The sequence below is a fragment of the Ovis aries genome, chromosome 7, assembly GCF_016772045.2.
Source record: "Ovis aries strain OAR_USU_Benz2616 breed Rambouillet chromosome 7, ARS-UI_Ramb_v3.0, whole genome shotgun sequence".
Classification (NCBI taxonomy): Eukaryota; Metazoa; Chordata; class Mammalia; order Artiodactyla; family Bovidae; genus Ovis; species Ovis aries.
Window position 1 is genome coordinate 11605231 of NC_056060.1, and position 26997 is coordinate 11632227.

Below are 26997 nucleotides of genomic sequence, written 5' to 3' on the forward strand. Positions count from 1 at the left end.
CATATTGCTTGTCTGTTTTCCCACGTAGTGAAGTGAAAGTTGCTCAGTCTTGTCTGACTCTTTGCGACCCCATGGACTAAATAGTCCATGGAATTCTCCAGGCAAGGATACTGGAGTCGGTAGCCTTTCCCTTCTCCAGGGGATCTTCCAAACCGGGGATCAAGCCCAGGACTCCCACATTGCAGGCAGATTCTTTACCAGCTGAGCCACAAGGGAAGCCTGTTTTCCCATGTAGGGTATTTATAATTTCTTGAATGGCAAAGCATATAGAAACATGGAATATTCTGCATAAAAGTAGGAAATGGTACAACCTGGCCACCTGGGTCATACTATTGCTCTTGCCTTTGATTCTGTCTGTGGAGTGAGGATTTTACCAGGTCAGAAGCTCATCTTTGCTATTCCTACTAGGGTTTTTGAAGTGTCTAGCCTCCTTTTCACCCCTGCCTGATTTTTTTCTGGAGTTTGTAGCTCTGTGCCTGCTCAGCAAGTACAGAAACATTTCAGATATCCTCAGCACATATTGAATGTTTATTGAGTGAGTGAATCTAATTTAACTCTCCTAGCATGGAATCATTAGGCCTGGGATTCAGACTCACCTGGAGTCCATTCCTCCTCAAATGAAGCAGTAATATCTTTGGTGACAGAGCTAACAGCTATGACTTTTCAGGACATGACTTTGCGTGGACTTTTTCAATTTAACGTTTACTGTGGTTCTTTTGCCACTGAGACCTTTTCTGACATTGAGTATCTTGTTTTCTGCGTGGCTCCCATCTTCCTTCTCTTCTACCTGATTCTCACAAAAATGAGACTTTGGGTGAAATTTCGTGTTAGTCACTCAGTCATGTCTGACTTTTTGTGACCCTCTGGACTGTAGCCCACCAAACTCTGCTGTCCATGGGATTTTCCAGGCAAGAATACTGGAGTGAGTTGCCATTGCCTTCTCCAGGGGATCTTCCCAACCCAGGAATCAAAGTCACATCTCCTGTGTCTCCTGCACTGCAAGCAGATTCTTTACCCGCTGACCCATGAGGGAAGCCCTGGGTGAAAGTTAAGTTACAGGACATTCTCAACTTCAAAGGTGAAAAGGTGCGGTTATCACATGTTCCAGTACTAATATTAGTGAATAGTCTTTAGAAATCTCTGCTAACTGTGAACCCTGAGGCCTGTGGCCTGAACAGCTAGTTGTAAGTGATAAGAGATGGTCTTTTGAAGAAGGAATTCCAGAGAGCTCCTGGGCTGTCCCAGGATAAAGAAGGGATGGCTATCTTGATAGTGGGGGTGATAAAAAGCTTAGCAACAAATTCAAGTCATAGATGTATTAGTTCTCAAGAAGGTTACTCATTTATGCTCTTTTTACAGTGGACACCCAATGACTATCTTTGACCCAGAAATAAGGGTGAAGAATCAGAGAAAGGTTCTTTAAGGGATGGGAGAGGGGATACTAAGCTTGTCTTTGACAAGTTTGACAGCAAATTCTGGAGCAGCAGGTTCACGCTAGCTCCATGACAAAGGTGGTTTTGAAACTATTGGGGAGTAGAGGTGGAGAGGCTGCCCGAGCTGGAGACCCTGTTACCTGAACTGGGTAGCCTGTGGGGCTTATGTCATTCAATCTTGCTGTGGTGTCCTGTTCCTTTGCTGTACAAAAGCTGATTTATAGGACACTAATACCACAAATGGCTTCCCTGGTGGCTCAGAGGTTAAAGCGTCTGCCTCCGATGCTGGAGACCCAGGTTCGATCCCTGGGTCGGGAAGATCCCCTGGAGAAGGAAATGGTAACCCACTCCAGTACTCTTGCCTGGAGAATCCCATGGACAGAGGAGCCTGGTAGGCTACAGTCCACCGGGTCCCAAAGAGTTGGACACGACTGAGCGACTTCACTTTCACTTTCAGTACCACAAATAGAGTATTCCCAGGGTCCTGCTATGTACCAGATACTTGTTAAGGCATTGGAGATGCAAAACAGAATAAGATACAGTTCTGTCCTCTAAGAATTTAGCATTTTGTTGCAAAGACAGATATATAAACAGAAAATATTATATAGTAAGTGAAACAGAGCTTCATAAGGGCTTAAACGTCAACAGGATAGAGAATATTTCCTTGGGTCTAGAATGATTTGGTAAGAAGCCTTCCTGAAGGAAACATTTGGGGTGGGTCTTAAAGGATAAACAGGGGTTTGCTCAGTGAAGAAATGAAAGGTGGAAGAAGCAGAGGGAACTATGAGCCCAGGCAGGGAGGTCAAGATAGTTTGCAGAGGGTAGTTTTTACTGCGTTTGAAATGTATGTAAAGCAGGAGGTGAGAGCAGAGAAGTTGGCATGGGGTCAGCAGAGGGGACCTTTGTTTACCATGAGAAGGAATTGAGGATTTGGGGTAGCCAGTGAAGGGTTGAGGAGGCCAACTCTGGGCCACAGTCCTTGTGGGATCTTCCAGGCCCAACCACACAGGCAGTTGCAGGCTTTGTCCAGCAGGCCTCATAGAGGAAAGGTGCCCACTCACATCAGAGATAGGAGCCAGCTCTTTGGGTCTCCTTGAATGAGATGACTCCTGTGCCCAGTGGCTTTGGCCTGGAGCTGTTCTGTGGTTTGGGAAGGGAATGGAGCTTGTGGAGTTAGTGTCTCTCCTCCCCTTTTGCCTCTAGCACTGTCCCAGTGATGGGACCGTATGCCATGATCTTCGTTTTCTGAATGTTGAGCTTTAAGCCAACTTTTTCACTCTCCTCTTTCACTTTCATCAAGAGGCTTTTTAGTTCCTCTTCACTTTCTGCCTTAAGGGTGGTGTCATCTATATATCTGAGGTTATTCATATTTCTCCTGGCAATCTTGATTCCAGTTTGTGTTTCTTCCAGTCCAGCGTTTCTCATTATGTACTCTGCATAGAAGTTAAATAAGCAGGGTGATAATATACAGCCTTGACTACTCCTTTTCCTATTTGGAACCAGTCTGTTGTTCCATGTCCAGTTCTAGCTGTTGCTTCCTGACCTGCATACAGATTTCTCAAGAGGCAGGTCAGGTGGTCTGGTATTCCCATCTCTCTCAGAATTTTCTACAGTTTATTGTGATCCACACAGTCAAAGGCTTTGGCATAGTCAACAAAGCAGAAATAGATGTTTTTCTGGAACTCTCTTGCTTTTTCCATGATCCAGCAGAGGTTGGCAATTTGATCTCTGGTTCCTCTGCCTTTTCTAAAACCAGCTTGAACATCAGGAAGTTCATGGTTCACATATTATTGAAGCCTGGCTTGGAGAATTTTGAGCATTACTTCACTAGCGTGTGAGATGAGTGCAATTGTGCAGTAGTTTGAGCCTTCTTTGGCATTGCCTTTCTTTGGGATTGGAATGAAAACTGACCTTTTCCAGTCCTGTGGCCACTGCTGAGTTTTCCAAATTTGTTGGCATATTGAGTGCAGCACTTTCACAGCATCATCTTTCAGGATTTGAAATAGCTCTACTGGAATTCCATCACCTCCACTAGCTTTGTTCATAGTGATGCTTTCTAAGGCCCACTTGACTTCACATTCCAGTATGTCTAGCTCTAGATGAGTGATCACACCATCGTGATTATCCGGGTCATGAAGATCTTTTTTGTACAGTTCTTCTGTGTATTCTTGCCACCTCTCCTTAATATCTTCTGCTTCTATTAGGTCCATACCATTTCTGTCCTTTATCGAGCCCATCTTTGCATGAAATGTTCCCTTGGTGTCTCTAATTTTCTTGAAGAGATCTCTAGTCTTTCCCATTCTGTTGTTTTCCTCTATTTCTTTGCATTGATCGCTGAGGAAGGCTTTCTTACCTCTTCTTGCTATTCTTTGGAACTCTGCATTCAGATGCTTATATCTTTCCTTTTCTCCTTTGCTTTTCACTTCTCTTCTTTTCACAGCTATTTGTAAGGCCTCCCCAGACAGCCATTTTGCTTTCTTGCATTTCTTTTCCATGGGGATGGTCTTGATCGCTGTCTCCTGTACAGTGTCACAAACCTCATTCCATAGTTCATCAGGAACTCTATCAGATCTAGGCCCTTAAATCTATTTCTCACTTCCACTGTATAATCATCAGGGATTTGATTTAGGTCATACCTAAATGATCTAGCGGTTTTCCCTACTTTCTTCAATTTAAGTCTGAATTTCACAATAAGGAGTTCGTGATCTGAGCCACAGTCAGCTCCTGGTCTTGTTTTTGCTCACTATATAGAGCTTCTCCATCTTTGGCTGCAAAGAATATAATCTGTCTGATTTCAGTGTTGACCATCTGGTGATGTCCATGTGTAGAGTCTTCTCTGGGCTCCAAAATCACTGCAGATGGTGACTGCAGCCATGAAATTAAAAGACGCTTACTCCTTGGAAGAAAAGTTATGACCAACCTAGATAGCATATTCAAAAGCAGAGACATTACTTTGCTGACTAAGGTCCATCTAGTCAAGGCTATGGTTTTTCCAGTGGTCATGTATGGATGTGAGAGTTGGACTGTGAAGAAGGCTGAGCACCGAAGAATTGATGCTTTTGAACTGTGGTGTTGGAGAAGACTCTTGAGAGTCTCTTGGACTACCAGGAGATCCAACCAGTGCATTCTGAAGGAGATCAGCCCTGGGATTTCTCTGGAAGGAATGATGCTAAAGCTGAAAGTCCAATACTTTGGCCACTTCATGCAAAGAGTTGACTCATTGGAAAAGACTCTGATGATGGGAGGGATTGGGGGCAGGAGGAGAAGGGGACAACAGAGAATGAGATGGCTGGATGGCATCATGGACTCAATGGACATGAGTCTGAGTGAACTCTGGGAGTTGGTGATGGATGAGGAGGCCTGGCGTGCTACAATTCATGGGGTCGCAGAGAGTCGGACACGACTGAGCGGCTGAACTGAACTGTCCCAGTGAGTAAATAAAGGCTTGGTTGTGGCTTTTACTCTTTGTCCTAATTACCTGATTGTTCAGCAGAAGTTCGTAGGCAGTAAGAGATGTGATCAGATTAGCACTTAAGAGCTCTTTCTGGTGGGTGAGAGACAAGTCCATGGGATCTACATACATGTAGACACCATTGTGTGGCCATTGTAGAATCTAGGGAAATAAAGATAGCAAAGAGGAGGTTTCTTTTTAATGGTGAGGAGGTGAAATTTTTAAGAAATACTTATTTGTTTGGTTGTGTTGGGTCTTAGTTGCGGCCAAGGGGTCTTTGTTGTGTCCTGTGGGATCTTTTGTTGGGGTGCACAGACTTTCTAGTTGTGGAACAGAATCTCCAGAGTGTGCGGGCTCAGTAATTGAGGCCATGAGCTTAGTTGCCCCGCAGCCTATGGGACTCTTGGTTCCCCAGTCAGGGATCAAATCCGCGTCCCCTGCATTGCGAGGCAAATTCTTAACCACCAGGCCACCAGGAAAACCCTCTGCTGCTGCTGCTGCTGCTAAGTCGCTTCAGTCATGTCTGACTCTCTGCGACCCCATAGACGGCAGCCCACCAGGCTCCCCCGTCCCTGGGATTCTCCAGGCAAGAACACTGGAGTGGGGTGCCATTTCCTTCTCCAATGCAGGAAAGTGAAAAGTGAAGGTGAAGTTGCTCAGTCGTGTCTGACTCTTTGTGACCCCATGGACTGTAGCCTACCAGGCTCCTCCGTCCATGGGATTTTCCAGGCAAGAGGACTAGAGTCGGTTGCCATTGCCTTCTCAGAAAAGCCCTCTGAGAGGAGAAATTAACTGAATTTGGTAGCGATTAATTTGAATATTCCCTGATCTCTTCTTTTCCTTCCTTCCCTCCTCACTCTACCCCAAATCTAATCTGATCACCATCTGATATAGGCAAAGGAAGAAGGGCAAGGTTACAGGAAAAAATGAGCCTAGTTTAATAAGTCAGATGCTCATCTTATCTGAGTCTCAAGTAGGCAGTTGAAGGAATTTCCATTCCTGAGGAGTGTTGTCAACATGTAGGTCATCTAGGGAGCATTCTAGGACAGTACAAACATATAGAGGAAGAAGAAACTGGGCAGAAAAAAAGAAATATCAGGAAAGTAGAATGCCAGAGAGGCAATGTCCTCATTTTTGTTTAAAGTATAAGAAAAATGACTTGTGGAATACAGTACTTTACAAAAATTTTCAGTAATGATGTTTAGAATCTTGAAGAACGGTGCTGAATAAATAGAATGCCATATCAGAGCTGTACTTTTTTTTTTTCCTCCACGAGGAAAGAGAATGCCTCTTAAGCCATCATTCTACTTCTTTGTGCTAAGAGCATCAGTTTGAAATACCCAGTTCCTGGCAAGCAGTTCCTCTCTTGTACTCTTTTCAGTTGCATACCGTTCATAGAAATGAAACTGAACTTGTTGCTGAACTTTTTGCCCATTTTTCTATCACATTTTGAACTTTAATTCTTATTAATTTCAAAGTGCTTTCTGTATATAAGGGAGATAGAAACTGTACATTTTCCTGTTTGTCATTTATCTTTTGAATTTCCCTATTTTTTTAAAAATATATTATCAGGTCAAATTTATCTTTTCTCTTTTGACTTCTGGATTTTAAGTTGTACCAAGGTCTCCCTTTTGCTTTTGTTACAAAGGAATTCACTTAAAAACTTAGCAGATTAGTTTTTAGAGCAGTTTTGGGATTACAGAAAATTGAACAGACAATACAGAGAATTCTTCATTTCTTCTCTGTACTCAGTGTCCTCTGTTACCATATTACATTGGTGTGGTACCTTTGTTACAGTTGATGAATTGATATTGACACATTATTATTAACCAAAGTGCATACTTTTTACTAGGATTTACTCTTTGTTGTGTAGTTGTGTGTATACAAATGTATAATGACATGTATCCATCATTATTTATCAAAGGATAAGTTTCACAGCCCTAAAAATCCCCTGCACTCCTCTTAGTTATCTTTCTCTGCCACTCCCCAACCTCTGATCTTTTTACTGTATAGTTTTGCCTTTTTGAGGGTCATGTAGATAGAACTGTAACCCAGAAAAAGGGCTCATGTGTCAGATTTTCACAGAAAGCCAAGCTCTGACAGTGACTGCAGCAAAGTAAGGATTTATTGCAGGCTGCTGAGCAAGTGAGTGAGAGACAAACCTCAAGTCCACTCCAATTTGGTCTCTGAGTTAGGAGCTGGGGGAGAAGAACAGAGAAGCTGGGGTTATTCATTGTCTAGTGACATTTCTGTGACATTTCTTAGTTGTAGTTTCAGAAGTCAGGATACCTATAGTTTACTAACATCTGGTTGGGTGGACCATGACCCCGGAAGGGTGGGGAGTCGGGGAGGTCTGATAGCTCATCCTGCCCTGGAGAAAGAAACCTGAGTCTATACCTTAATGATAAGTTATCCATGACAGCAGTTTTAGTATGTTAACAATGTTATAGACAGCAGCAACTTTAGTTATCTGACTCTGTTGATTACTGTTCAGTTAGCACAGGGTTGAGGTCAGAGGGGGCAAGAAAGGAATACAGTTTTGGATATAGAAGTTAATCATAAAGTTGTCAGGGGGACTTGATTTTAGAGGGGGCTCGGTTTCAGAATCATACAGCATGTACCCTTTTCAAATTGGCTGCTGCATATAATTAGCAGTATGTTTTAAGATTCCTGCATGTCTTTTCATGGCTTGGTAGCTCATGTCTTTTTTTATTGCTGAGTAAGATTCCATTGTATGGATATATCACTGTTTATCTCTTCGCCTGTTGAAGGACATCTTGCTTGCTTCCAAGTTTTGGCAGTTATCATTAAAGTTGCTATAAAGCTCATGTGTAGGTTTTCTCTATTGATGTGGTTTTTCAACTCATTTGGGTTAAATCTTTGGGGTGTGATTTCTCAATCATATTTTAAGACTGATTCGGTTTGTAAAAACCTGCCAAACTGTCTCCAAACTGTATCATTTTGCATTACCACCTACGTTGAATGAGTTTCTGTTGCTACACATCCCCACCAACATTTGGTATTGCTAATTTTCTTCTTTCTCTTTTTAACTGTAGCTATTCTATTGGGTGTGTAGTGGTATTTCCTTTTAATTTGCAGTTTCCTAAGGACATATGATATTGAGTATCTTTTAATATGCTTATTTGACATCTGTGTATTTTCTTTGGTGGGGTATCTGCTCAGATCTTTTGCTCATATTGTAAATGCTTTTTTTTTTTCCTCATTGTTGAGTTTAAGAGTTCTTTTATATGTTTTGGATACAAGCCCTTTATCAGATATATATGTTTTGCAAATGTTTTCTCCCAGTCTGTGGCTTGCTCTTCATCCTCTTAATAGTGTCTTTTGTAGAGCGGAAATTTTTAATAATAGTGAAATCCAACACTACAATTTTTTTTTCATGGATCATGCTTTAGGTTGTATCTAAAAATTCATTGCCAAATCCAAGGTCACCAAGATTTTCTTCTGTGTCTTACATTTAGGTCTCTTGTTATTTTTTGTGAAAGGTGTATAGTCAGTGTCTAGGTGCACTTATTGGCATGTGGATGTCCAGTTGCTTTAGCACCCTTTTTTGAAAAGTCTAGCCTTTCTCCACTAAATTGCTTTTGCTCCTTTGTCAAAGATCAGATTCTATTTATATGGGTGTATTTCTCCTCTTAATGTCTTAGTGGTTCATTTTTACGTTTAAATCTTTGCTTTGTTTGGAATTTAACTTGGTGAATGGTATGAGCAATGAATTTAGCTATATAGTAATCAGGTGGGTAAATAGTTATCCCAACAGAACTGAGATTAATCTAAAGAGATGCCGTTTTTTATACTAAATGCTCATATATATTTGGGCCTACTTTGGACTTTCTGTTTCATTAATCTGTCTTGTGTTTTTTTTTTTTCTTTTTTTTTTTTTACTGTTACCTTAATTACTGAGGCTTTATAATATACTGCCTGAAAGATCCTGGACACAACTGAGCGACTAAGCACAGCACAACACAGCACATGCGAAAGATCCAGGTCCCTTCATATTTCTTTTTCTAGAATTACATTTTTATTCTATTTACATGTGACATTTAAAATTGGGTTGTCCAATTTCTTCTTCTCCCTGACTAAATCCTACTGGCATTAAATTTATAAGTTATTTTAGGGATACTTGGCATCTTTGAATGAATCGTCCCATCCCATAACCAGATGTCTTTCCATTTATTCAAGTTTTTTATCCTCTAGTAGTGTTTTAATTTTTTCTTTGTAGATGTTTGGACAGTAAAATTTATTACTAGGCATTTTATGTCTATTCCTATTGTAAATGGGTTCTTTTCTTCCATTATCTTCTAATACACACAGACGGATAAATTTGTATGTGATCTACAGTTATTTATACTTGAAACAGAAAAGATTAAGGTCTTAGACAATTTCTTAGTCTCAGAAAATAGAGGAAGGATTGAGTTAGTAAAATCTTAGAATAACAAGTGTAAACTAGGGTTGCTGCTGCTAAGTCGCTTCAGTCCTGTCCGACTCTGTGCGACCCCAGAGACGGCAGCCCACCAGGCTCCCCCATCCCTGGGATTCTCCAGGCAAGAACACTGGAGTGGGTTGCCATTTCCTTCTCCAATGCGTGAAAGTGAAAAGTGAAAGTGAAGTCGCTCAGTCGTGTCCGATTCTTAGCGACCCCATGGACTGCAACCTACCAGGCTCCTCCATCCATGGGATTTTCCAGGCAAGAGTACTGAAGTGGGGTGCCATTGCCTTCTCCAGTAAACTAGGGTAATCCCACAATAAATAGTTATAGAACTGCGTATTTTTGAACCATGCTGCTACTGCTGCTGCTATGTCACTTCAGTCGTGTCCAACTCTGTGTGACCCAATAGACGGTAGCCTACCAGGCTCCCTTGTCTCTGGGATTCTCCAGGCAAGAACACTGGAGTGGGTTGCCGTTTCCTTCTCCAGTGCATGAAAGTGAAAGGGAAGTCGCTCAGTCGGGTCCGACTCTTAGTGACCCCATGGACTGCAACCTACCAAGGCTGCTCCATCCATGGGATTTTCCAGGCAAGAATACTGGAGTGGGGTGCCATTGCCTTCTCCAGTAAACTAGGGTAATCCTACAATAAATAGTTATAGAACTGCATATTTTTGAACCATAATGGCCAATTAAATTGTGATTTTTTTTTTTTTTTGGTGGGACATTTAAAATATTCCTAAAACATCAGTGATTAAAAGTATGTTGACTTAATGGTCTATTAAGATTTTTCACACATTGATTTTTCAGGATATATTAATGCAATAAACCAAGTGTTTAGAGTATTACAGAATTCTGTGTGTATAAGAAAGGAAGTGAAGGGTCTTCGATGTTACTGTCCTTACATATATACCTGTGGAAATGCCAAGTCTTGGAATTGGCAATCACACACAGCAATAACAGCGGTCAGAGTAATAGCACTGGATTGCTTTATCCAGTTCTCCACGGAGCTGCAAGGTGAAAGCTGTATTCTTAACATCTGTATTTACAGCAAGGTTTGGAGAAGAGCTTAAATTATGAATCTCTTAGTTTATATAGGAGCTGGCATATCTACTCTTTCCTTCTAGAGATAGAGTGCTTATCTTTTTCTCTGGAATTTAACTAAATTCCCTGGAGTGGGAGATAAAGGTTTCTGTCCCTAAATATAAGAGTGTAGCTCCAGGGAAGATAAGAAAGATTTTATTACCTTTGAATGGAAGCAGATGGCTTCAGAAAAAAAAAAAAAAACAAGATTAAGAGGAGACATTTTCCATCTTTGTGTCCTATCAGTTTTCATATTCAGGAGAGCTGGACTGCACAGAAACATTGAGACATCTAGGAGAAATAGTCATCTAACAAAGGCATATATAATATATATTTATCGCATGTATGCATTTCAGTTCAGTTCAGTTGCTCAGTTGTGTCTGACTCTTTGAGACCCCATGGACTACAGTGTGCCAGGCTTCCCTGTCCATCACCCACTTCCGGAACTTGCTCAAACTCATACCCATTGAGTCAGTGATGCCATCTAGCCGTCTCATCCTCTGTTGTCCCCTTCTCCTCCTGCCTTCAGTCTTTCCCAGCATTAGGGTCTTTTCCACTGAGTCAGTTCTTTGTATCAGGTGGCCATAGTATTGGAGTTTCATCTTCAGCATCAGTCCTTCCAAAGAATATTCAGGACTGATTTCCTTTAGAATTGACTGGTTGGATCTCCTTGCAGTCCAAGGGACTCGCAAGAGTCTTCGGCATTACAGTTCATAAACATCAATTCTTTGGAACTCAACTTTCTTTATAGTCCATCTCTCACATCCATACATGACTACTGGAAAAACCATAGCTTTGACTAGATGGACCTTTGTTGGCAAGGTAATGTCTCTGCTTTTTAATATGCTGTCTAAGTTGGTCATAGCTTTTCTTCCAAGGAGCCAGTGTCTTTTGATTTCATGGCTGCAGTCACCATCTGCAGTGATTTTGGAGCCCAAGAAAATAAAGTCTCTCATTGTTTCCATTGTTTCCCCATCTATTTGCCATGAAGTAGTGGGACCAGATGCCATGATCTTCATTTTTTGAATGTTGAATTTTAAGCCAGCTTTTTCACTCTCTTCTTTCACTTTCATCAAGAGACTCTTCAGTTCTTGTATGCATTTAGTATAAATATTTCATAGTTTCACAAGAAACTGATGATTGATTTATGGAAACAGAATGGGAAAGCTAGGATGAGGAGAAAGAATTGGAGGTAGACTTTTCACTCTTCAACTTTTCAGATACTTTTTGAGTCCTACAAAAGTGTTAAAATGTGCAAAATAAATAAAATTTAAAATAGAGGTAAGATTATAGATCTAGAGTCTAAAAATTCTTAGCTCTATTTTCTAAAATAGATATAGCCAAAAAGTTTGGAAACTGTAAGGAAAATGTCACTTCCCAGCTTTAAGATGGCATTAAGAAAGGGAACATTTAGAAAAAGATAATATTTAGTCTTACTTCACTAAGTATCAATTAATCTTTATTTGTTGATTGAGGAAACCTTATGTAACACTCCTGAGGCAAGTCAGATAGAGATATAGGAGACTGAGGCACTGTAATCTCAAAGGTGGGCTTCCCTGGTGGCTCAGATAGTAAAGAGTCTAAATGCTAATAAAGGCCATTTCCCCCACTAGTCATTGTTGACGTCTAGAAATCATCAAATGATCCAAAAAGGAAAGATTGTCTAGGGCTGTAAAGAAACACATAAATCTCATTAACTCTTTATTAAGGTGTGCTAATTGATATTCTTGTGGCAATATTTGGTCAAATGGAAAGTTTCTTTCCTCTTAAGGTTAATATACTCCTGACAATAATATGAACTACAAATATTATGGGAATTATTTTCAACTATCATAATTTCTGCTAACATTTATTTTTAACACATTACTGCGGAGCCTGGGTAGCGCGACTTTAGGTGATGTTGCTATAGAGCCTCTGGGGAAAGATCCTACTGGAGGTGTCTTCCTCTAAAACTCCTGAGCTGTGCCCAGGCTGGTCCCTTCCTGATAGGTTTTGAGCTATTGTTAAATCCTTTATCTCTATCAGATTTGTTCCTACCCAGTATTGTCACCTGGGTTCCTGTTTGATAGTGATATACTGGGAGAAACTGTAATAAAGTAATTACTTACCTTAGGTTTGAATTCCTCACAGCTCTTTGTTAATTTGGTAGTAACTAATATTCTAAACACATCCACCTCTATCACCACAAGCATCCTATTTTGGTAGTAATGGTTGTACCCCCAGAGTGTGCCCTCTTAGACACAGTCCTTCTGCTAGAGCATGGCATCGTGCGTGACACGTGTTATGTGTTCAGAAAATACCGGGTTGGTGGAAGAATGAATTGGGAAGCTTCACGTTTTGGTTGTTAAAAATTTTGGAGGAACAGAAATCTTATGTTATAAGCCCATAAAATTATTTCTGGTGATAAGAATTTTTTAAGTGGTAAAGGGCTTCCCTGGTGGCTCAGAGGTAAAAGTACCTGCCTCCAATGCGGGAGACCCAGGTTCAATCCCTGGGTCAGGAAGATCCCCTGGAGAAGGAAGTGGTAACCCACTCCAGTATTCTTGCCTGGAAAATCCCATGGAAGGAGAAGCCTGGTAGGCTACAGTCCATGGGGTCGCAAACAGTCGGACACGACTGAGCGACTTCACTTTCACTTTCACTTTAAGCTAGTAGGAGAATGTATATGCTCTGGAGAAAGATCCTACTGGAAATATCTTCCTGTCAAACTCCTGAACCAGGCTGGTCCCTTCCTGATGTTTTTGAACTTTGTTTACTTGTTTTCTCAATTCACGTTTCACTGGCTTCAGTTTGTTTTTTTAATTGTATTATTTAGAAAAGGCTTTTTGAAGTATTTGGGATATTTCATTTTATACATGGCTCTGCCTTGCGTAATATACAGTCATCCCTCAGTATTTGAGGGGGACTGGTTTCAGCACCCCCTAAACCCCCGCCCTGTCTGACCCCTTCTCCCCTATACCAGCATCCTCAGATACTCAAGTCCCTTACATATTAGCATATAACCTATGCACACCTTCCTGTAAACTTTAAATCATCTCTAGATTACTTAGCCTAATACAGTGTGAATGCTGTGTAAACGGGTGTCATTATATGGCAGATTCAGGTTTTGCTTTTTAGAAATTTCTGGAATTATATTTTTGGAATACTTTCCATTCACAGTTGGCTGAATCTGTGAATGCAGAGCCCACTGGCCAACTGTAATTAATTTAGATAAAGTAACTTGTCTGTCTGTCTCCCCATGCTGTTGCCCTTTTTCCCTCCTCTCTCTTTGTCATTTTGCCCTAGGGGTTTTGGTAAGGCAAAATAGAAGGTAACAGTTCCTTTTTATTGGATTTTTTAGAATTTGAATAGTAACAGAACATAATAAAAAGTGGGTGTTTTTTTTTTTTTTTTTCTGAAAAAAAGGCTGAGCAACCTGCTGCTCTAAAAGCAGGGTAGAGTAGATTCCTGAGTTCCCCCCTCCTATTTTTTCTGACACCCACTGAATTCCTGACCATATATTTTATGTGCCTAGTGGTTGTATTAGGAGAGTCTCAGGAAGAGTATGCCAAGGGAAAGGAAGGCCTTTCTAGGGCAGGAAGAGCCCCCAGGTCAGAGCAGGCTCATGGTGTTTTATCGCATCTTTGGAGCAGGAAAATCCTAAGACAGATTTTTCCTTTAACCCATTTCTTCTCCTTGGAACTGGAATAAAAGAGCACCGGCTCGTGGAATGGATCCTAGAGATCCCTAAGTGTCCCTATATTCTGGAAATTAACATTTAAAAATACATTAAAGTTAGGAAGCCATTGGGAATAACCCCAGAGATCATGAGATTATGAACGTCATTAGTTTTGGTTATTATAACCTCGTGGATCACTCGCTTGCTCAGTCACTCATTCGTGTCTGACTCTTTGTGACCTGGGTTTGAAAATCTCTACCAGTGACTACTGGTATGTCTTGGAGCATGTTACTTAACCCCTGAGATTCTTTCCTCTGTGTGTCTGTATATGTGTTCCTGTGTGTGTGTGTGTGTGTGTGTGTGTGTGTGTATCAAGAAATTTCCCAAGAATATCACTGAGGATTTAAATGTGCTAATTCGCTTCAGTCGTGTCTGACTCTTTGTGACCCTGTGGACCATAGCCCGCCAGGCTCCTCTGGCCATGGGATTTTCCAAGCAAGAATATTAGAGTGGGTTGTCATGCCTTCCTCCAGGGGATCTTCCCTATTCAGGGATCAAACCTGCATTTCTTACATCTTCTGCATTGGCAGGTGGGTTCTTTACCACTAGTGCCACCTGAAGATTTAAATGAAAACATGTGAAAATATCTAGGAAACAGTACTGCTCAGTAAATATTTCTTTTAAAAATAAAACAAGAGCCCTGGGAATTACAGAAATTTAAGTTTCACGTTTCTTTTAAAAAGTGGAAGAAATCTGTAATGTGTAGGTAAATATTTAAGCAGTGTAACTTAGGGCAGCCATTTCAGGGTGCCCCTGAAGTTATGATATTTTTATAATAACATTGAGATATTTGCCTTTTTCACTTTCATTTTTTCATGAATGCACTTTGTAAAGACCGCATGGTGTGTCTGTGGTGTCACAACAGAGTGAACAAAGAAGCAAATATGAGAATCTACCTGTCTTCTATTTAGTTCAATGTTATAGAGATTTACAAAAGTGTAAAGTAATGTCACTCTTTTTATTAGACTTTTCTTTCATTTTGAAATTTTTATTTTTAATAAAAAGTGTTAAGGTGCAATGGTGTTTATTTTTATTTTTTAAAGAATTAACATTTTAAATTGCTGTTTTAATTTCTGTTTTGGCAACTATTGATAGATGAAACCTACATAAATGCAAACCCATTGAAGAGCTCAGTAATTTTTAAGGGTATAAAGAGATTCTGAGACCAGAAAATTTGAGAATTGCTATATTAATGGAAAGTGCTATGTTTTTCAATAAGAGGAAACTGATTGACTAATTTATTGGAATGAACCTTGGGCTTCCTTGGTAGCTCAGACAGTAAAGAATCCACCTGCAATGAGATTCAATCCCTCATCGGGAAGCTCCCCTGAAGAAGGGAGTGGCTACCCATTCCAATATTCTTGCCTGGAGAATTCCATGGACACAGCAACCTGGCAGGCTGTAGTCCATGGGGTCACAAAGAGTTGGACACGACTGAGTGACTAACATTTTTGCTTATTTAAGTATGTGGACCTGGAACAACTTTCAAAATTCATAAAGTCTAGCTTAACAAAAATACACACACAGATAGAGATATGCATGTAGAGATTAAGTGGAATTTGTTGTTAGTTACAGAGAATTTATATAGAAGTAGAATTTTTAAAAGCAGATTCTTTTCAATGAACTAATGTGATCAGTTATTCTGATCTATACATTAAATGTACCAGGTTCTATTCTAAGTTATTATGGATATACTGACAAAATAGACAAAGTCCCTGCCTCAAGAAGGTAACAGTTTAATGAGAGAGGCAGGGATAAACAAGTGAAAAATATAGATGAATAATTATAAATTGTGATAAGAACTACAAAGGATCAAATATTATGAAATTCAAGAGGAAAATGATGCAGGCCAACTTATACAGGAGAGGCTTCTCTAAGTCAATGATTTTTAAGCTGAGACAGTGTGTATGAGAAGGAGCAGAGGGAATAGCTTTCTGCAATGAAAACGGTGTGTGCAAAGACCCTGAGGTATTGCCTAAAATAGGGTAGACATGAGGAATGGTGGAACAAAATTATGTTGGAGAAGTAGGCATGATCCAGGCCATGCAGGGCCTTATAAGCAATGGAAAGAAGGCTTTAGTTTAGACATGGGAAGGGCTCAAATGTGTCTATGGCTGAGAGGTTTGTAAGGGATTATTTGGCCAGAAGAGAATGTTAGTAGATATAGTTTCTATTGAGGTTGTTGTGCTAGAGGATAAGCAGTTATTTCTCATAACTGTCCCTGGTTGATGTTCTCAGTGACAGAATAATGATTTAGAGAGTGATTTTAATTCAGTATTGAAATTCTTAGGTTCCTACTACTGAGAGTTTGTTTAGAAGATTAAATTTCTTTTTTGATTAGGTTCTTTAACTTACTCAAAATATGTATTAAATAACTAAGTGCCTATCAGATGTTTCTACCAGTAATATCTGTTTGTTTCAGTGCTCTTCTTTTTAATGAAGTAAAATATATTACCACCCTGGGAGACCTTCAGAACATAGAAAATGCTCTAAAAGGGAAAAGAAACATTGCATTCTCATATGTCAGAGCCATTGGAACACCAGGTATTCATCAACTTTTGCTTTAATCTTTGCTGTGCGCCTATGTTGAAGGACTTAACACAATGAATTGTAACTACCATCTTAATATTTTAAAATAAATTTAAAGGATCTTTTACCATTACATTTTCTTTCTTCAAGTAGGCAGCGTAGTATAGTGATTGAACAAGAACTCTGGAGCCAGACACCTAGGTTAGACTCCCTGTTCCACCACCTACTTACAGTATGACCTTCGCATGCTCAGTTGCTTCAATCATGTCCAACTCTTTGTGACCCCTTGGACTGTAGCCTGCCAGGCTCCTCTGTCCATGGAATTCTCCAGGCAAGAATATTGGAGTGGGTTGCCATTTTCTCCGTCAGGGGATCTTCCCAACCCAGGGATCGAACCCACGTCTTCCATGTCTCTTGCACTGGCAGGTGGGTTCCTTACCATTAGCACCACCTGGGAAGCCCCCAGAATACAGAATGCTTCACGAATTTGTGTGTCATCCTTGTGCAGGGACCATGCTAATCTTCTCTGTGTCAGTCTAATTTTAGTATCTGAGCTGCCGAAGCAAGCACATGACCTTGGACAACTGATTTATTTAACCTGTTTCCTGGTCACTAAGATGGTGAAAATAATTGTGCCAACCTCTTAGTGTTATTGTGAGGACCAAGTGAATTTGAAAAAATAAAAAGGTTCCTGGCATATAGTAGGTGCTCTGTGTCTGCTGTTACTGTTTTCATTTCCTAACAGCGCTCATGGTACCTGATTTATTATTCAGTAGTTTATAGTATTTGGTAAATGTTGACTGACTTAGCTTCCATTTTTATTTTGGTGTTTGCTGTTTATGACATATTTCTCTTGACTTTTAAAAAATTTTGACATCACCTTAGCCTTAATAGGTAATTTTGTCATAAAGAAATTTGTAAATGTTTTATGAACAAATAATAATTATGCTTTCATGATTTTTATTTGTTAATGGTTATAGACAAGTTAATATAAAATGTTGTTAACATTTAAAATTGTATATGCTCTATGAAATAAAACTATTTATTGGAAAATTCTGTTTTTACAGACATAAAGCTTGATGGCTATATAGTACTTAGTGTACATGTAAAATAATAGCCCACAATCAGCCTATTAATTATTTGCTTTTCAGGACCCCTCAGGTTAGTGTATTTTGTCCATAGTCTGTAATTAAAGTCAGTAAGAGGGATGAACTATACAGGGACTCACACTGCCATAGTGGAGCCAGAAATCCATGATTTATATTTTAACAGGACCAGTCTGACTTCTGGGGTTGGAATAGAGTAGAAGGAGCAATAGTAGAATAAGGGAGAAAATCGGGAAGTTAGCACAATAATGCAGGCAGGAGATGGTGGTGGGTGGCTTGGACCAGGGTATCAGCAGCAATGCAATGGAAATACATTCGAATTTTAGCAGTAGTTTGGATTGTAAGAGGTACTGAATTTTCTGACATACTGGATTATAGATTGAGAGAGATAGCAGAGACAAGGATGGCTCTAGGATTTTGGCCCGAGTTCCCTCTCTGAATGGTGAAATTGCTAATAACTAAGGTGGGGCAGACTAGAAATAGTTTGGAGAAGAAAGCTCTGCAATCGACTTTTGGACACCATACTTGTGAAATCCCCATTAGACAGGCAAGTAGAGATATCAACAAGGTAGTTGTAGTTGGATATTACTAGTCTGCATTTGATGGTGGAATACAGGCTAGGGATATACATTTATGACATAAAGTTGCGAGACCAGAGGAGACCACTAAGGGAGTGAGGCTAGATGGAAAAGAGACTGAACTCATTAGATACGTCATCATTCACGGGTCAGTGGAGGAGGTGGAAGGAATGACGTGTGGGTAATAAAGTGAAGATAGGGTTTTAGTGAAGAGATAGTAGCAGTTGTATCAAAGGATGCTGAAAGATTGATTAGGCTAAGAACTACCAGTTGGCCATTATGCTTAGCAATATGAAGTTACCCATGCCCTTGATACACATGATTTTTGTAGAGTGGTAGGGATCAGTGCCTGACTAGGGTGTAAGAGAATAGGCAGAGAGCAACTGGAGGCTGTGACTATAGAGTCTCATATAAGATTTTGCTATTAAGGGAAGGAGGATAGGAGGCAGTGGCTGGAGGAGTATGTGGGGTTGAGTGATGAATTTTTTAAGAAGCGTATTTGTATGTTGACATGAAAGATCTTGTAGAAAAAGGAAAATACATTATGGAGAAAAAGGAAGGAACAATTATTGGAACAACATCTTTGAGTAGACTAGGGTAGATGGAATCTAGTGAATGGGGGAAGGGGTGGCTCTTTGCTGGGAGCGTGGAAAATTCGCCTATGGTATTAGGAGAGAAGACAGAGAATATTGGCGTCCATTTAGTTAAGGGGGCAGATACATACGGTGCTGGGAACTTTTTTGGTTTTACTTAATTGATTCATTTTCTTAATGAAATAGAAATAAGTGATCAGATAGTATGAGGAAACAAGAGATGAATTAGTTGTTTTAGAAGGCCTGAAAACAAAGAATGGCTGTTACGCAGCAGTGATAGTTGATACCAGTCATTAGACCGTGGGCACGGTTATGCTAGCAGGCTCTTGCTTTCTTCCCCCAGTCGTATTCACTTTCATGGGTGTAAGTGCAGAATAGGCAGATTGTTTGATTTTACTTGGATTGTGTTTTGGCTAGACAGGCGGGTGAGTGATTATAAAGACTGACCATGGAATTTAAGCTGGACTAGGAGGGATGAGAGGACCTGAGGTAGGTGAAGGACAGTGAAAACGGTAAGACTGTAAATGCAGGAAGGTTAAAGTTATGTACTAGACAAGTGACCCAGAGATGGAAGGGTGTGTGAATGTGTTTATTTTTTGGGGGGGAGTGCTAGACATTGAGAATTTGGAGGATTTGCAGATTGGTGATTACAAGCGTGAAGTAGGACAGTGGCCATGAATGGTTAAGGTAGGGCTGAAGAGAAATCACTGGCATTTCCAGACAAGACCAAGGACTGAAAGGCTAGGATTTTGCAAGGATCATCTATGGGGATAGGAAAATCGGAGAGCATGACAGTGTGACAGAAGCTAAATTTTTCGTGAGATGAGGGGGATTAACCCTGGCTGGGGTAGTAGATGACTCCAACAAGGCAGAGTGCTGAGTGGAGTAATCTGATGAAATGTGATTCAAGTGATAGAAGGTTAGGTCAGGGAGGGGAAGGTAACTACCTGGAAACGGCAGTGAGAAAAAAAAGGGAAAATAAGATATGGAAAGGAAGAAGTTGTCAAAGGAATGCTTTAAGAAAACTTCCCAGAACTGAGGGATTTGAGCCTCCAAATTGCAAGGGTTCACTGAATCCCAGCAGTGTTTAAATGTAGAGCCATGCCAGAGGATCTCATTTTGAATTTTCAGAATATTGGGAACACTATTCTAAAATTTTCCAGAAAGAAAAAAGTATGCAGTTTAAGGATCAAGAATCAGGGTGACTTTGGATTTGGGAGCCAATGAAAATGGAGGAATGCTTTCAAAACTGTTAGAGGGAATGACTTGAACCTCGAATTCAATATACAGATAACTACAGTTAGTAAGAAAGTAGAATAAAGCCAGTTTGAGAAGGGTAAGTTTGCAAAAAATGTTTATTCCATATATCCTCTCCCAGAAAGGAGCTAGAAAATGGGAGCGAGGGAACAAATTAGCCGAGAAGATGAGGGTAACAGGCCAAGGCCCCAACACAAGAGTGAGAATCAGAGAATCCCCAGGACAATAATGAAAGTGAGTTCCTAGGATGCAAGTTGGGGCAGGTTGAGTAGCAGAGTCCACATTTGAGCAAATCAGAAGACTCTGCAGAAATGTCTGCAAAGAGAGGGAATAGATAGTAAAACATACATTTGAAGTATTGGGGGCCTTAGTTGCAGAATTTAGGAATAAATTAGCAAGGAATCTAAATGAAAATTTTAAAAAATATAGTTATAACTAGTGAAAAAAATTCTCAAAAGGAAATTATGAAACCATGAACTTCCAGATGTTCAAGCTGGATTTAGAAAAGGCAGAGTAACCAGAGATCAAATTGCCAACATCTGTTGGATCATCGAAAAAGCAAGAGAATACCAGAAAAATATCTACTTCAGCTCTGTTTATTACACCAAAGCCTTTGACTGTGTAGATCACAACAAACTGGAAAATTCTTCGAGAGATGGGAATACCAGAAAGTGAAAGAGGAGAGCAAAAAAGTTGGCTTAAAGCTCAATATTCAGAAAACGAAGATCATGGCATCCGGTCACATCACTTCATGGCAAATAGGTGGGGAAACAGTGGAAACAGTGTCAGACTTTATTTTTGGGGGCTCCAAAATCACTGCAGATGGTGACTGCAGCCATAAAATTAAAAGATGCTTACTCTTGGAAGAAAAGTTATGACCAACCTAGATAGCATATTCAAAAGCAGAGACATTACTTTGCCAACAAAGGTCCGTCTAGTCAAGACTATGGTTTTTCCTGTGGTCATGTATGGATGTGAGAGTTGGACTGTGAAGAAGGCTGAGCACCAAAGAATTGATGCTTTTGAACTGTGGTGTTGGAGAAGATTCTTGAGAGTCCCTTGGACTTCAAGGAGATCCAACCAGTCCATCCTGAAGGAGATCAACCCTGGGATTTCTTTGGAAGGAATGATGCTAAAGCTGAAGCTCCAGTACTTTGGCCACTTCATGCGAAGAGTTGACTCATTGGAAAAGACTCTGATGCTGGGAGGGATTGGGAGCAGGAGGAGAAGGGGACGACCAAGGATGAGATGGCTGGATGGCATCATGGACTCGATGGACGTGAGTTTGAGTGAACTCCGGGAGATGGTGATGGACAGGGAGGCCTGGCGTGCTGCAATTCATGGGGTCACAAAGAGTCGGACATGACTAAGCGACTGAACTGAACTGAACTGAACTTACCTGCCTCCTGAGAAATCTGTATGCAGGTCAAGAAGCAACAGTTAGAACTGGACATGGAACAATAGACTGGTTCAAAATTGGGAAAGGAGTACGTCAAGGTTGTTTATTGTCACCCTGCTTATTTAACTTATATACAAAATGCCAGGCTGGATGAAGCCCAAGCTAGAATTAAGATTGCCAGGAGAAATATCAGTAACCTCAGATAACACAGATGGCACCACCCTTATGGCAGAAAGTGAGGAAGAACTAAAGGGCCTCTTGTTGAAAGTGAAAGAGGAAAGTGAAAAAGCTGGCTTAAAACTCAACATTTGAAAAATGAAGATCGTGGCATCTGGTCCCACCACTTCATGGCAAATAGATGGGGAAACAGTGGAAACAGTGAGAGACTTTATTTTGGGGGGCTCCAAAATTACTGCAGATGGTGACTGCAGCCATGAAATTCAAAGATGCTTGCTCCTTGAAAGAAAAGATATGACCAACCTAGATAGCATATTGGAAAGCAGAGACATTACTTTGCCAACAAATGTCCATCTAGTCAAAGCTATAGTTTTTTTTTCAGTAGTCATGTATGGATGTGAGTTGGACTATAAAGAAAGCTGAGTGCCAAAGAATTGATAGTTTTGAATTGTGGTGTTGGAGAAGACTCTTGCAAGTTCCTTGGACTGCAAGATCAAACCAGTCAATCCTAAAGAAAATCAGTCCTGAATATTCATTGGAAGGACTGATGCTGAAGCTGAAACTCCAATACTTTGGCCACTTGATGTGAAGAACTAACTCATTGGAAAAGACCCTGCTGCTGGGAAAGATTGAAAGCGGGAGGAGAAGGGGACGACAGAGGACAACATGGTTCGATGGCATCACTGACTCGATGAACATGAGTTTGAGCACGCTCCAGGAGTTGGTGATGGACAGGGAAGCCTGGTGTATTGCAGTCCATGGAGTCACAAAGAGTCGGACACGACTGAGCGACTGAACTGAACTGAACAATATGAAAACTGATTGTTGATCTAATAAAAACTAGGACTATATTGGGCAAATTGAGGGGATAGAATTGTGTACATTTGTGGAATGAGGTTTCAGAAAAGAGAGCTGTTAATCATCTTTCATAGTGGGAAGTCAATAGACAATACTAGCACACACAAATAATCAGGAAATAAAGAGTGTAAGAGTGTCATTTAGGGATTTGGAGGTAAATACCTAAAGAAAGAGTGAGAAAGTTGGAAGTAGTTGTCCCTTGGAAATTGGAAATGGGGTCAAGAGTAGAGGAACTGTTCATTTAAAAAATATACCTTATAGAACTGTCTCTTTTTAGATAAGAATAAATTTGATTAAAAAAATTAGCCATAAATAGCATACAGACATATTCATACATAAAATATAACATATGAAAGTTGTGTGGCGAATTCATATTCTCTTCCCTACTACTGGGAAAAAACTATCACAGGTTTGTCATATATCTTCAAGTATAACTCATTTTTAACTCCCTCTTTGTTCTGCTCTTACCTTGACTTGACTAGAACAGACTTTTTATAACTCCTTTTTTTAAAAAAAAATTTATTTATTTATTTATTTATTTTTAATTTTAAAATCTTTAATTCTTACATGCGTCCCCAAACATGAACCCCCCTACCACCTCCCTCCCCATAACATCTCTCTGGGTCATCCCCATGCACCAGCCCCAAGCATGCTGTATCCTGCATCAGACGTAGACTGGCAATTCGATTCTTACATGATAGTATACATGTTAGAATGCCATTCTCCCAAATCATCCCACCCTCTCCCTCTCCCTCTGAGTCCAAAAGTCTGTTATATACATCTGTGTCTTTTTTGCTGTCTTGCATACAGGGTCGTCATTGCCATCTTTCTAAATTCCATATATATGTGTTAGTATACTGTATTGGTGTTTTTCTTTCTGGCTTACTTCACTCTGTATAATCGGCTCCAGTTTCATCCATCTCATCAGAACGGATTCAAATGAATTCTTTTTAACGGCTGAGTAATACTCCATTGTGTATATGTGCCACAGCTTTCTTATCCATTCATCTGCTGATGGACATCTAGGTTGTTTCCATGTCCTGGCTATTATAAACAGTGCTGCAATGAACATTGGGGTACATGTGTCTCTTTCAGTTCTGGTTTCCTCGGTGTGTATGCCCAGCAGTGGGATTGCTGGGTCATAAGGTAGTTCTATTTGCAATTTTTTAAGGAATCTCCACACTGCTCTCCATAGTGGCTGTACTAGTTTGCATTCCCACCAACAGTGTAAGAGGGTTCCCTTTTCTCCACACCCTCTCCCGCATTTATTGCTTGCAGATTTTTGGATCGCAGACATCCTGACTGGTGTGAAGTGGTACCTCATTGTGGTTTTGATTTGCATTTCTCTAATAATGAGTGATGTTGAGCATCTTTTCATGTGTTTGTTAGCCATCCATATGTCTTCTTTGGAGAAATGTCTTTAACTGCCTGCATTTTCCCAACTGGGATCCCTGCAAAGGATTTTTCTTTAAACATAGTAGAGCATAAAAGGGTATAGGAAAGTATTCAAAATAGAATCACACAAACTAACCTCTCCTCCCTCTCCCCTCCCCTCTCTTTTTTAGAGCACAGAGCTGTCATGGAAGCCGCTTTTGTGTATGGGACCACATACCAATTTGTCTTAACTACGGAAATTGCCCTTCTGCAAAGTATTGGGTATGTATAAGAAACATAAGTAAACTATTTTAAGTTTCACTTATTTCACATTACTTTTTTCAGCCTTTCTGTCATACTCTCACAGCATGGACTAATCTGACAGGAATCGTAAGCAGATGTGAATATATGAATGAAACCTGAAATCCTCTTCATTACTATCATGTGAAAGTGAAAGTTTCTCAATTGTGTCCAACACTTTGCGACCCCACGGACTATACAGTCCAGGGACTTCTCCAGGCCAGAATACTGAAGTGGGTAGCCTTTCCCTTCTCCAGGGGATCTTCCCAACCCAGGGATTGAACCCAGGTCTCCCACATTGCAGGCGGTTTCTTTACCAGCTGAGCCACAAGGGCTGTACTAAAATGAGCTTAAAGATACAAAAGTGATGTTAAACTAAGGTGAACCAAGGCAATATGGATAAGCCACAGATGTGATCCCTTGAGTGGTCATGTGTATTTTAGAAATATATCTACCCCAGTAATCAGATAGGGGATCAAATAACAGGTTTTATGACTAAGCTCTAGAGATTCTTTGAGGGTTCCATCAGTTACTATACCAGAAAAATCTTAAATATATTTGAGTACAATTTTGAACAGATGTTTTCAAATGTTTAATTTTCTTGTCTAGTTTCTAGCTTATAGTTGTAGGTGGAGACCTTCTTTGGACTCTTGCTGGCTGGACAACCCAGGGATAAAGTGTTTCTTCCAGTTAGTATATAGGGATACAAGAGACATAGGAACAGCAGTGCATTTGAAAGACTTTTAAGTTTGGTTTCAAAATATTATTCAGGAAAATTAAGCCAAAGCAAGGCAAAAGGGTGACTGTGTGACTCTTTTAAAACCATGCAACAGTTTTAATGAGTCCTCTTTATCGCTCAGAAAATAGTGACTGTTTGTTAAACCGCACACAATTAAATCCCAGATATTTTACAGCTTGGTAAATTTGGTTGTTAATGCATAGAAAACTGATAAAGTGAAATGATGTGGGGGGGGGGTTGTTGGGAGTGCATAGGCAAGAATGAAGTACTTGCAAAGAAAATTTATTGCTCTGTACAATATCAACCAACATTCCTTTTTCCTTCTTCTTCTTATTGAACTGCCATTCTGCTAGTTCCCTCATTGAGTTAAAGAGAACTTTGATGCATGTTTACTATTTGTATAAGAATTAATATTCTTAACAATTTGAGAAACATGCTGATAGTATCATGAAGCTCTATGATATGTAGTCACTGCATCTCAAGATACAATGAGCAGTAGTTTAGACAGCTACTTTGCTACTGCCAGTGTAGACTGCTAAATTCCCATCTTGGGATGGGGGAACCCACCTGTTCTCAGTCCCATGGTGATTCTGGGGTAGCCCCACAGTTTCTCTGAGGATTGTTTGTACTTTCTCTTCTGTTATCATCTTTATCTTCTGCTAATGAATAATTGCTAATAACAGTGACATGCTTCAAATATGGGGGCTTCCCTTGTAGCTCAATTGGTAAGGGAGAGTTGGATATTTACTGGCAAGGTATGGATCCTCTCATTTGTCTTACAGATCTGTTCAGCAAGACCAGACTATACAATGATCAATGACTAAACATGGTAATATTCTGGAAAGATTTTTGCTTGTCTCCATTTTTTAAATGAGAATTAAAAACGTAACAGTTATTCTGTTTTTCCTAAATTTGTTAGTATATGGCACATTGGAGAGGTCTATTCATGGCTAACAAAGTGGTGAGGAATCATACTTGCCCCCAATGTGGTAGGGAAGGACTGTGGATTCAGAATATGTAGTCAGTGGCTCAGATGGTAAAGAATTTGCCTGCAATGCGGGAGACCTTGGTTCGATTCCTGGGTTGGGAAGATCCTCTGGAGGAGAGCATGGCAACCCACTCCAGTATTCTTGCCTGAAGAATCCTCATGAACAAAGGAGCTTGGTGGGCTACAGTCCATGGGTTCACAGAGTCGGACATGGCTGAGCAACTAAGCACATGACATCACTTCTAGGTGAAGTAGTTAACAATGGCTTTGAGTTGTCACCTAATGGAGGAGAAGTGTTAGTTGCTAAGTCATTTCCAAATCTTTGTGACCCCATGGACTGTAGCCTGCCGGCTCCTCTGCCCGTGGTTTTTCCCAGGCAAGAATACTGGAGTAGGTTACCATTCCTTTCTCCAGGAATCTTCCCAACCAGTGATCGAACCTAGGTCTCTTGCATTGCAGGCGGATTCTTTTCCATCTGAGCCACCAGGGAAGCCCCACCACTTAATGGAGGAGAGATGAATGTATTTTTTCTTTTTTTAAAATATAAATTTATTTATTTTAATTGGAGGTTAATTACTTTACAGTATTAATTTTCTTCCGTCTGTTTTTTTAAATTTTTTCTTTCCTTTGTTCATTCTCTCATTCAACAATTATCTATTGAATGCTGTCTGTGTTCTAGGTACTGTTCTTCTTGCAGGGTGATAACTTTGGATAATCTTGTATAGTAATAGTTATGTTGGACCTGAGTATGTTTGAAATGGTTAAGAAGGGTATATGCTCTGTAATGACCTACGTGGGAAAAGAAGAGGATATATGTTTATGTCTAACTGATTCACTTTGCTGTACACCTGAAACTAACACAACATTGTAAATCAACAAAACTCCAATAACAATTTTTTTTTAATGATAAGAAAAGAAAAGGGTATATACGATGGGTAGTAAAAGAGGTAGCATGCTGTAGAGACACATG

The 26997-nt window shown here is 40.1% G+C and overlaps 1 protein-coding gene and 2 non-coding genes across 4 annotated transcripts in view; 2 read left to right on the forward strand and 1 right to left on the reverse strand.

Annotated features, from left to right (window-relative positions):
- TXNDC16 (thioredoxin domain containing 16) overlaps positions 1-26997 on the forward strand; it is a 96733-nt gene that overhangs the window by 16329 nt on the left and 53407 nt on the right. For both annotated transcript variants that reach the window (XM_012180726.4, XM_012180728.4), the window contains exons 7-8: positions 16552-16673; positions 24192-24282. In XM_012180726.4, the coding sequence (XP_012036116.3) occupies positions 16552-16673; positions 24192-24282 (213 nt within the window). The remainder of the gene's footprint in view (positions 1-16551; positions 16674-24191; positions 24283-26997) is intronic.
- TRNAR-CCG (transfer RNA arginine (anticodon CCG)) lies at positions 1680-1751 on the forward strand. The gene has a single exon. It is a non-coding gene; the product is annotated as a tRNA-Arg (tRNA).
- Positions 17122-17228, reverse strand: LOC114115906 (U6 spliceosomal RNA). The gene has a single exon (XR_003590015.1). It is a non-coding gene; the product is annotated as a U6 spliceosomal RNA (small nuclear RNA).